The sequence below is a fragment of the Suricata suricatta genome, chromosome 13 (assembly GCF_006229205.1).
Source record: "Suricata suricatta isolate VVHF042 chromosome 13, meerkat_22Aug2017_6uvM2_HiC, whole genome shotgun sequence".
Classification (NCBI taxonomy): domain Eukaryota; kingdom Metazoa; phylum Chordata; class Mammalia; order Carnivora; family Herpestidae; genus Suricata; species Suricata suricatta.
This window is the reverse complement of record NC_043712.1, coordinates 6,989,411-7,001,320: the sequence shown is the minus strand read 5'-3', so window position 1 is coordinate 7,001,320 and position 11,910 is coordinate 6,989,411. Positions and strand designations below refer to the sequence as shown.

At 44.8% G+C, this 11,910-nt stretch overlaps 1 protein-coding gene across 1 annotated transcript; it reads left to right on the top strand.

Annotated features, from left to right (window-relative positions):
• The first annotated feature begins 275 nt into the window (after positions 1–275).
• LOC115276959 (neutrophil gelatinase-associated lipocalin-like) lies at positions 276–3,756 on the top strand. Its single transcript, XM_029921074.1, has 6 exons — positions 276–413; positions 913–1,049; positions 2,380–2,459; positions 2,602–2,721; positions 2,940–3,041; positions 3,737–3,756. The coding sequence occupies exons 1-6, from the start codon at positions 276–278 to the stop codon at positions 3,754–3,756; spliced, it is 597 nt and encodes a 198-aa protein (XP_029776934.1).
• The last annotated feature ends 8,154 nt before the right edge of the window (positions 3,757–11,910 follow it).

The following is an 11,910-nucleotide window of genomic DNA, read 5'->3' as shown; positions in this document are numbered from 1 at the left end:
ATCTGAGGAATGCATCCCCCAGTCACCTGGATCTTCCTGTGTCTCATCTTTTGTAATCATGACCCGAGAGAAAGGGAGAGAGGTTACCATAATCTTCAACATGAGTTGCCGGTGTTGCCTCACCCTTCCTGGATTTGGGAAAGCATAAGTTGCTCCACCCTGGGGTGAGCTATTGGCCACAGGGACCATAAATAGCGCCCCCTCAGTAGTCTCCTCCCTCCCCCCCTCTTTCAGGGAATATCTGGAGTGGTGTCTGCTTTCCCGGTCCTGAATTCATGGCCCTACATCTCCTGTCGCTGAGCCTTATTCTGCTGGGGACCCTTCAGATGCAGGCCGAGGGCTTCACCCCAAAACTGATCACTGTCCTGACTCTGCGCAGGGTCCCTGTGCAACGTGTCTTCCAAAATGAGCAGGTAAGGGACCTGGAGTGGCAGCTGCAGGGAATCCCCAAGAAGAGTGTGAAGTGGGGGAGGAGAGGCAGGATGGGTTCAGGCTTTAGTTAATCTGGTTCGGGTGCCCTGATGGAAGGCACATCCCATTGCCCCCATCTGTACCCAACCTTGATGACAAGAGGGTCCACTGAGCCGAACTTTCATGGTACATACTCTCTTCCATAATCTCTGCAGTGCATGTAAGTTGGAAACAACTTCCAACTTTCTATATGATGAGGAAACAGAAGTTCAGGGATGCAGCTGGCCACTTGCCAAGGGTGACCCTTTTCCTAGATACATTCAGGGCTCCTGTCTGGCCTGATGGGCTCCAGCTCTTCCTGTGTGGCCAGTCTGGGTTCCTCCAGCGAATTAGAGGGGCTCCTGGTTCAGGGCCAGGCTGTCTAGAGGTGCCTGCAGAGATGGAGCAGAAGGGACCCCTGGAACTGCTCTTGGCTCTGCCTATTATCAGTCCCCACTGTAGTTCCAGGGGAAATGGTACGTCTTAGGATTGGCAGGGAACGGTTTTAATAAAGAAAAACACAGCAAGATGAAGATGTTTACTGCCACCTATGAGCTGAATGAAGACAACAGCTACAATGTCACCTCTACTGTGGCCAGGTGAGAGCCACCACCTACTACGGGAGCATGTGGGGTCTATGGGGCGACCCTGGAGGTCCAAGAGGCTGACTGATGTCAGAGCCACGGGGTGGCCAAACCTGAAAGATGATCACTTATCCTACCACTGGATCCCTATATTCATTCCTTCTTTCATTCACTAGGTCAACATTTCTTGGTCACTTCACCACAGACACAAGACAGTACTGGGGATGGACAAAGACAGTCATCAGTAAGAAGACAGAGAGAGCACAGGGTATCCTAGAATTGGAAGAGGGTCACTAAATCCAGCCTGGGATCCCATTAGGGTGTGTCAAGGGCTTCCAGAGAGATGGTCTATGGGCTGGGCCTTGAGGAACCAACCTGCATCAGAAGGAGGTTTTGGCCCTTGGTGGATGGCCTGGTGGACTGAGTCAGAGATATCCACTTCTTCAAAAACCAGCAAGCCATCACATGGCTGCCCTGAGCAGGAGCTCATGAGTGATCTGGAGAGGGGCTGTGGCCACAGTGACAGGGACCTCAGGTACTGGTGAGGAGCAGGTCTGGCTGCAGCCGGGGAAGGAATGATGCTCTGCAGCCCAGGGGGCTGATCAGTCATAGGTGAGAGAAGACCAGAGCAGGGGCAGATTAGGATCTAGAGAGCTTTGCCAAGGATTACTCATTTCCACAGTGTATCTGGCCCTGTTTTGAGGATAGCGCTCTTGCATCTGTCATGGAAGGAGCAGAAGAAAGACAGGTGTGGAGAGATTGGTGCTGGGGTACCAGGGTACAGGATAGGATGCAGGTTAGAGGTCTGGGTTGGCCCAACAGCTAAAGGAGTCTTTGGCATCCAGCAGACTGGAGCCTCAGTGGTGAATCTTTCAGGAGAGGTTTCAATGGAAGCCCACAAAATAAGAATAGAAGATGGGAGTGGGCACCTGGGCGACTCAGCTGGTTAATCGTCCAACTTTTTCTCTAGTCATAATCTCACAGTCTGTGAGTTCATGCCCCACCCAGGACTCTGTGCTAACAGCTCAGAGATTGGAGCATTCTTGGATTCTCTTTCTTACTCTTTTTCTCTCTGCCCCTCCCCTGCTCTAGCTCTGACTCTCTTTATCAAAAATTAATGATCATCTAAAATGGTTTAAAAAAAATAAAATAAGGGGAAAATGCCTCATGTAGGGGAGGGGACTCCACCAAGGGGAAACAGCCCTGGAAAAGGAGGACAGTAGGTGTTGGAGGGAAATGAGCTCAGTGGGGAAGAGCCAGGCCCAAATGAAGGGCAGGGAGTGGGTCTCCTTCTGTGGCATGGAAGGCTGTCACCCTCTTACCAACCCATCTCTTGCTTCCACAGCGATGAGAACTGTAGCCAGTGGACCAAAATTTTTATCCCAAATTTGCGTCTAAGCCAATTCAACCTGAGCAACATTGCAGGTAAGTCTGAGAGGAGTGGGTCTCTGGGGGCACAAACCTCCCTGCCCCTCCACACAGATGTCAAACTGTGGAGGCCAGAGAGGAAGCAATATCTCCCTCTGCCTGGTCAGGGCGGTCTGAAACTTCACCATCCACCATGCAGGTTACATTGGAGTCCAGAAATACACTCCACAAGTGGTGACCACAAACTACAATCAGTTTGCCATACTGCAGTTCAAGAATGTTTACAACAACCAGGAATACATCAAGGTCAACCTTTATGGTAAGTCTTACCCCTGTTGAGATCTGGCTGTTGGTCACTCTGGGGGAAGAGACCCATCGCATCTAGTCCCCAAGGTTCCCTTCACTCTGAGTCCCAGGGAGGAGGGAGAGGCATCTTTACACAGACCCCTCATGAGGAAGGGGTCTGAGGTTTCCTTTATGCATTCAACAATGCTTATGGAGCTTTCACCAGCCACTCACCAGCCATCTTGGCTACAGGGAGGACCAAGGAGCTGCCTACTGTGCTGAGGAAAATCTTCATCAACTTCGCCAAATCCCTGGGCCTCACCGATGACAACATCATCTTCACTGTGCCCACTGGTAGTTACAAGCTGGGGAGAGGAGAAGGGCACATGGGAACTGCACAGGAGTGATGTTGCCTCACTATGGAGGAGGGGAGAGGAAGAACGCCAGCCTCTGCTCCAATCACTGGAGCCCCAGAAGCCACTTTGGGTTCAGGAAGACACTGCCACAGCCAGGGTTCTGGTACCCATGTGCTCCTCCTTCACAAGAGCTCAGGCCTGCCCACATGAGCATTGTACACCTGGGGCCACATTTCTTCAGTCTCCTTGCCTGGCCACCTCCCACTCCAGGCACTTCTGTCTCTTCTAGGCCACCTCCCCCTTTGCCCTGGGCTGGCTCACCTCTGACTTGGGAGATACCCTTGTCTTCAGGCAGCCTGGCCTGGGCAGGTGCCTCCTCAGGACTGAGGGGCTGTCAGGACCCAGCAGGTAAACAGGAAGGAGGCTTGGTGCCCAAGCAGGAGAGTGGCTGAGCCTCATGTGACTTCTGTGACGAATAGGTATCACCCAGGTCTGCATGTCCTCAGGCCTCGCTCCCAGTGCACTACCTCATCATCCATCCCTCTGCTACAACATCCCTGAAGGGAACCCCAGAGCTTCTGTGGCTGGGCCAACGTGGGGACCAAGGAAGCCCAGGGGCAGTAGAGGAGCCATGGAGGTTGGGGATCCCACACACACACCCATACCCATACTGACCACTCTTTCCCCCTACAGATGAGTGCACGGATAAGTGAGCAAGCATGCGGTAAGTGAAGCTGGAGAGGGAGCTGAAAGGATCCAGGGTGCAGCTGGGAGGGGTGTCCCAAGTCTGCCCTTGACCCACCTGCCCAGCACTGCTTCCCTCTCAGGTGGTCTCTGGCTCTCTACTCCATCCCGTCATATCGACCTCTGCCTACGGCACCGGCCAGCTGTCCCCACCAGACTGGACACTACTGAGGGAGCCAGGGCACACTTCTCACTGCACAGCCCACCAGCTGCTCCCAGCCTGCCCTGCTCAGGGAACCCCTCCTTGCTTGTTAAATAAACACATTTCCCCCAGTCCCCAGCCTGTGCTCCTTGACCTATGGGCCCTCTGAGAGGGAAAAGAACAAAGGCTCCTATTAGCATGACTCCCAGGAGCTGTGGTCCCAGGAAGGGATGGAGGCCACAGAAGCAGAGTCAGCTCTGACTGAACACTTCTAGCTCCCAAATCCAGGCCCAGCCCCAGACCTCCAGCTGCCCCCATTTGCCTTTGCCTCCTAGCAAACTGAGGGGCCACATCTCACATCTCACCCCTATGTTCAGCCACCTGCAGCAGGTCCAATGTCAGAGAACCAGCCAGGGTCAGGCAGTTGGAGCGGGTTGGGGGCTCAGGCACTGACACCCCCCACTTCACCAGTGATGATATTTTGGGGTGATAGGGCTTCCAGAGCCAAGGGTCAAGAAAGAATTCTTGAAGACGTCTTTGGTGCAAAAATGTGATTTTATTAAAGCACAGGGACAGGAACCAAGGACAGAAAGAGCTGCACTTGGGTTGTGAAAAGTGAGTAGTTATGTACTTTGGCATTGGAGAAGGCAAACTCAAGGGAAGTTTTCAGAGAGATTTTTATATGCTAAAGAAGATTTACAGAGTACTGGAGGCCTAGCTATTGTCAGGCGAAGGCACTTTTCCCTCCAGCAAAGCATTAGCATTAAGACAGTAGGGAGCTCCTGGTGAGTTCTTCTCTGCCAGCCTCATATTTGTCACTGGGCTGCTGGGCATCAGGTAATTTAATTTAATTTTACCTGCCAATTTTTCTCGCCTTTCTTCTGGACATCACCAAGGAGGGGAAGGTGTTAATTGGGGCTCCAGGAGACTGAGTCTATAAGCTTCTGGATATAAGACTATTGATAAGATTGCCTTTCCCTTCTAATTTACTAAGATATTAATAAACTGATAGAGACTCATGTCCTGCATGACTGTGATCTCTATCAGTTAACCATTTGTTTTATTTCATTTCCTCTGTTCTTGGGCAGCCAGGAATGTCTGGAGTGTCACACACTCCACATATCCCACCTGGAGTGGGGGGAGGGATAGTCCTAGCTTGTACTTTGCCCTTAGATTCCTTTTAGTCACCTCATCATATCACCCCCAAACATTTTGACCCTTACAACTTGAAGGTTGTTGAAGGTGGAAGGTTTCATCTTGTGTAGCTATTTCTTGGTCAGTAGGGGCATAGAGATCCCCCTACCAATGAGTTAATATTGACCAGGTGGGGAACATATAGGAGAGTTACAGAAAGCAGAGGCAGCTGGTTCCAGGGTGGACAATGGCTATGAACCTCCTTGAGTAGAAAGGATCCTCTGTTGGCTTGAAGTTATTGTAGTGATGGAGTCTTGGCACTAGTCAGAGAGACATGGGAGAAAACAGCAAAACATATTTAGAATAACAAGAAATAATTACCCTAATAAACATCCTTTGGTAATTGATGAAAATCCTCAAGACCAGGAGATTAATAAATCTTGAAATGAAGGAGAAGGGTTGTTTAAAGCACCACTTTGTCTTCAGGTCAGTTAGAAATCCAGAAATATTTGTATGATAATCTAGAATGTAGACTGATGAAGTTTTGAGGTGTTCGGGGTTTCCTCTGAAGCTGAAAGCCAAGAAAGAATTCTTGAAGATGTCTTTGGTGCAAAAAGGTGATTTACTAAGTATAATGAAAGGACCCAGGGGCAGGAATAACTGCACTGGGGTTGTGATGGTAACTAATTATAGTCCCTCAGGTTGGTAGGGTGTCAGGGATACTATAAGCCTATAAGGTATTTTGGAAGCAAGGTCTCCAGGACTTTGAGGGACTCACAGTTTCTAGAGAAACACCACTTATTACCGTTGAATAAAACCTCAGTCATGAGACCTTTCAGGTGCATATCAGAGGGCCATAAACTTGGAGTATGATTGCCAGCATATACCTTGGGGCAGTTGAGAGAAAGGAAGTAGATTTACAGGATCTTGGAGGTTGGGATAATGTTAATCTAAGGTTCCCTTTGCCCCTAGTGAAGTGTCTTTAAGAAGCCACTGAGCTCTAGAAGTAGGTCACTGTGCTGGTTTCAAGGACTTGCCAATAGGCTCTAGGCAGTAAGAGGATTTAATTTTTCATTGGTCTTAGTTTCCTACATCACCACAGCAAGCACTTAAACACCTTTACTTTGTTCTTGGGTAGCCAGGAGTGTATGAGGAATATCACAGATATTCTACCTGGGGTGGGGGGGGGGTATGCCAGTCTGTTTGCCCTCAGTTTGCTCCATGCTCCCTCATCATATCCCCCCTGAACAATTTTGACACTTCTATCTCTAAGGTTGTTGGAGAAAGAAGGTCTTATCTTCTGTATCTTCTTCCTGTTGAGTAGGGGTATAGAGTTGTCCCTACCTATGGGTCAATATTAATCTATTAGGAAACATGTTGGACAGTTAAGGTGTGGCAGCTGAATCCAAGGTGGACACCATGTATTGGATGCAGGTGTGAACCAAACTGACTCCATGACAGGCTTTAAGTTTCCCCTCTGACCTTAAAGGCCTAAGTTTCAGTTTCCCTGAAACTATCAGGCAGTTACATATTGCCCAAAAACAAGAAAAACCACCTTTGCAACACCCAACAGAAAAGGCCAGCAACCACCCTCCACATTCCTGAGAGTGAGGTCTGTAGATAGAAACTATAGATAAGACCCTGTTGCCTAATGTTAAAGTTAACCCATTAGTTGTCAAACAAGACCCTGGGCTCACTCTGTAATTGGTTAATTTCAAAACTACTCTAAATATTGTGATTGGGTCCCTCCAAAAGTAATGAATACTCTAAACAATGTGTATGGTTAACGTTGCTGCCAATGCTGTTATCTGATAATGATTGGATCACTGTACCTATGTCACTATTTCTTGTAACCCCCGCTTCCCAAACCCCATAAAAACCCTGCTCAGCCCTTGTTTGGGGCTCTCAGCACGGATCCACTGCACTGGAGATGTCTGTGAGCCCGAGCTTAAGCCCGTAATGAAAAGCCCTTTGCTTTTGCATGTGTGACTCGGTCTCCCCGGTGGTCTCTGGTCTTCGAGGATATTGTGATCAGGGTATAACAGTATGAACCTCCTTGAGTAAAAAGGATTGCCTGTTGGCTTGAAGCTATTGTAGTGATGGAGTCTTGGCACCAGACAGGGAGACATGGGAGAAAACAGCAAAGCATAAGTAGAATAACAAGAAAGATGAGCTCAAATGAAAAGTCCTTTGGTAGCTAACAAACATCCTCCAGTCCAAAGGTTTAACCCATCGCTAAGGAAAGAGAGGGATTGTCTAATGCACCAATTGGAGCATTCCTGTCAGTTAGAAATCCAGAAATATTTTTGAGGCACTCTGGAAGGTATACACACTATTTTGTTCTTATGAGACTTTAAATTCCACCCTGTGCAGCACTTAAAACATCTAATGCCATTGTGTTTTGTAGAAGCGTTTTATGCATTTGAGTTATTTTAGTATTTAGTAACATAATGGTCTTTTGAGAGTCATTTAAGGCCTTATGCTGGGAGCCGCACGGGCCTTGCTGGATGACACGGTCACAGTAAGGAAATGGCAGACGTGCACGGCTCCTGCCATGAGAGGCGGAAACTGGCATCTCCTTCTGCTACTGGTACTCATGTGAAATTAAGCCTGTTGCTATTGATTAGGCCTCACAATGTTCCAAGTCAGACCGATATTCCCCACACAGATACCTCATGGGAAGAAGCATATTCCCACCTCTATAGAGAGGAAGTTAAACAAAGCACTGTAGATGTTTGTCGAAAGGCTCAAACTTAAGACATGGATAATGGGGTTAAAGAACACAAGAATAATATTAACTCTGGCCTGGACATAATGAGCCTAATTTAGGAATAAGAAAACAAACAAGAGCCAGGCATAAGTTACTGCGCATACATATGCTAATCTGGTGCCCATTGTGAGGATGGGTAAGAGTAGTTACAACTTAAACTCATATGCAAAGGCCGGCTTGTCTAGGGCGCCTATGGCGCTTCCACCTTCAACATCAAAGAACAAGGTTGACAAAGGTTTATTTACTAACCATCAGGAATACATTCTTCCTCTTGTGAGCCAGACAGAATGCCTCCTAGCCTTGTTTTTGCCTGACTCTTAGCGTTATTGTTATAAACAAATGTGTTTGCTCTCTGCTTCTCACTGAAAACATCCTGCTTTCTTCTTAATTGTAAGATTTACTACCGGTTCAAACAAATGTGTATGTTATCTGCTTTTCACTGAGAATATCCTGTTATCCTATGATGTGTAAGTTACCTCATTGTAATTAGAACAGTTCTGAAAAAATGCCTCTGTAAAACCTGTTTCTGCACCCTTTTCAAAGCATCTTATCATAGAATTATTTGTAAAAATTCCACTTTTTGATGTCATGTTAGCACTTAGTCTATAAATAGAGGCCCAAAACCTGGCATGATAGAGAGATACCAGAGAGATGCCAAAGAGATGCCAGAGAGATAGAGATGATGCCACGCTGGTGACCAAGAAAGAAAGAAACTGCGTGGATCTCACTCAACCCATTTTCGCCAAAGCCGCTGCCTCCTTCAGGGAGCCCCGGACTAGCCGGAGCTGGTCTCCAGCAGCCTTAAATGTGTAACAGGTGATGTATAGCCATCATATAAGTTCTGTTTTGTTGATTAAGCAAGCAGGTAATTAATAAGAGGTGCTTTTATAGAAACAAGACAAACACAGGTTAATGGTTAGAGCAGATTGTAAACCCAGTGTCTCCCAGGGCTGCCGTGAGATTTTTCAGACGTTAGACTTGAAGCACCCCCGGATGCTTGTGGGAAGAGGCAGCACGAATCAGATTGGTCTTTCTGGTTAGTAACTCAAATGTCTTAATGATCCTTTTAAATGGCCCATTGTCAGAAGGAATTGTTAGTAGAAATTGGGAAAGGAGGATGAAAAGGAAAGGTCCAACCATCCTAAGAGAAGTTGGAGGTCTTCCACAGGTTCACGGGAATATGAAGGTACATTAGTTTGCTCACTGAAATCCTGTGAAGGGGGTCCAGGTTCTATTTTAGATATAGGGGCCCATGAAGTGCTCCTCTCTAACTGTATTGCAGTAGGAGTACATAATATGACCCAGTAAGAGCCTTTCCATTTTGGAGTTAAATCCTCTGTTGTATTAGACTTTCAATCCTTTAAATAAACCAGATGTTTTGGGTTTATATGGGGTGAGTTTCTAGTAACTGTCACATCAGGTGTAGGGTGGATATAGTTGGCATATTTAGAGATTTAATAATTAACCCAGCCTTGAGGGGATAATAAAGCACTATAGTCTTTGTCTATTCATAGGTCTACAGGGAGAAAATCTTTGCATACAATTGTTGGGGGAATCCATCCCATCTTCCCACTATTTAAATAATCATATGCCCATGGAGTCTTATTATTATCCCCACAGAATAACAGGCACAAAAGATTTTCTATACATGAAATATTGTGGCAATTTTTTGGAGTTTACCTCAAGTTGTCTAGCTTAGGCAAACAGCAAACATTTAAAGACAGAACTGGAATTTAACATCCAGAGAGGTGCGTTATGGAAACATAGTTTTTCTCTCTAAAAACCCTCATTTCCAGCGATAGCCAAATCAAGACTAGTTCATGCCAAACAAGTCCAGTTTTAACAACCTTGGCCTAATGATTTATGTAAGCTTAGCAAGAATAGTGATTGATCCTGAGGATCCTTTCAAGTTGGCTTTACTGGAAACGTCTATAAGCAATCTCCAGACTGAACTGGAGACGGAACTAATTGGCCCCTCCAGGCCAGAAGCTAAGCCAAGTACTTCCGTCAGACAGCTTGCAATACCTGTAGATTAGGGTGACTTCCTCTCCATGAGGTCCCTACACGTGCCCGGAAGTCACAGTCTTTACTCACCTGGTAGGGCTGCTCGGAACTCTGCGATCAAGGTATCAGGCCAACATTTCCAAGAGATATTACTGGCTCCATGTTTCATAATGTCAACCTTAGTTCCTTAAAGCCATATGATCATATTGGGTCTATGCATTGCTCTTAAATAGGACATTCCAGTCAAAGCCTTTGTAAAATTAACAGTATTTCCAATGATTCCTGTTATAAGGAGAATAGATTCTTACTGATCTGAGGCAGATAAGTATGATTGCTGTGGAAGAATACTCACTGAGAGTGAATTTCAGAAGGTTCAGATAGAGAAAAAGTTAAATATTTCCATTTATTTACGGAGGAATATTTTTTCACATTTCTGTACATTATAGATATCTTAACAGAAAGTTTCCTTTAATCTGAAAGAGCAAACATTACAGAACCAGCAATGTTTCCAACAAGAGTCAGAAAAACTATAACTTTTCTCAGTCAAACGTAGTCCCATATTACTCATTGTTGTTCGGTTCAAATGCAGCTTTTCAATTCTGGAAATTCTTATCTGTTTTAATTTTAGGATTTTAAAGAAGTAGAATACCTGAATTTGTCCTTAAAACCGTCGTTATAAATCTCCTTAAGAGGAAATACATTTTGTAAGAGAATAAGCGCAATAATTGTAAGTGACAAAACTCAAAAATGGACACGGTTGACAATCTGACGAGAGTTCATCCTGGTGCAATTGACAAGGAAATTCGGCTATTTCTGTGATACATAACACTTTGATTATGAGAATATCAAAGGACAACCTTATTACCAAAACATATTAAAACTTTGGGAAATGCAGATATATTTTAACAGTGACAGCATTTACCCAAGCAATATCACCTACTGTGTACCAGTAATTAACAGGGCTTTTCACTTAACATGTCAAATAAAAAGGCCTCCTTGGTCAAAAAAGACTTTCTTTACAGTTTAAATCCTGGGATTTAGAAAGTTACAGAGCCATTTGCAATAGGATTACAGGACTTTACAAATCTTAAAGCTTTAAAATATGTATTTAACCAAGATGGCAATAAGAGATCCCAAAGGCAAATATGTAGGGTTATATAGTTGTTAGCAAGATTTAGCTCCTTAAACAGTGTGAAGTTTTTAACTAAGTGATCATAGACCTTATAACGATGAAACCTAAAGCTGAATAAACAAACAAAAAAAATCTTTTTGTTTTGAACAGAAAGAAAAGCATAATCTCAAACTTAAACCAGTGTACTTTTAAGAGTCCATTCATTGCAACTTAGTCTGTCTTAACAACACATAAAACTCCTTTCCAAAGATTTCCCTTCATGAACCTTCTACAACTTTCCTTTGCATTCAAACTTTGTCCCAGGCCATTTTTCTCCAAGCCAGTCTCATTTAGGACAAAATTACTTTCTTTTACCTGCAACAAAAAATATACTTCCATTCCTTCTCTCTTTTTTACACATTCCTGCTTTTCTACATATAGAGTTGCTCTCTTTATTTCCATCAGTCTTAATTATGTTTAGCAGAATTTTGTCTCTTAGAAACCTTAGTCTCCAGAGGAGACTAAGTAATACCCAGTTGTAAACTGTTACACCAGAATTCTTTAGATGGCAAATTCATAAGTCAGTTAAGCACAAAACATTGTGTCCAATAGACCCAAGTGTTCTTAGTTTCTCTGCAATAAGAGGTCAAAAACACAAATCTATGTTCAGCAATCAATGCTTTAGCCCTCCATTCTATTTGGAAAACACCTAGATATCCGACGAATTCAATTCCATGTATCTAAGTTTCAGATTACAAAGACATTGAAAGCTATCTTAACAATTATCCATGAAAACTTTGAGATACACAAAATTAACCATTATTTTAAGTCATCTTTTTCCTAACAGACTGCAACACAGACAACATGAGCTTATTTGATCTTTAGGAAACCTTGGTAGAATAAAAGTTTCATATTTAATGCTGATAACTCTAAATACATGTCTATCTTAGTTAAATCAACAA

Bases quoted from the DNA above. Each gene is read 5' to 3' on its own strand.
- LOC115276959 (XM_029921074.1), top strand. From the start codon at position 276: ATGGCCCTACATCTCCTGTCGCTGAGCCTTATTCTGCTGGGGACCCTT. The intron at 2,460-2,601 runs GTAAGTCTGAGA...TCCACCATGCAG, and splicing joins CAACCTGAGCAACATTGCAG to GTTACATTGGAGTCCAGAAA. The intron at 3,042-3,736 runs GTAGTTACAAGC...TTCCCCCTACAG, and splicing joins CATCTTCACTGTGCCCACTG to ATGAGTGCACGGATAAGTGA.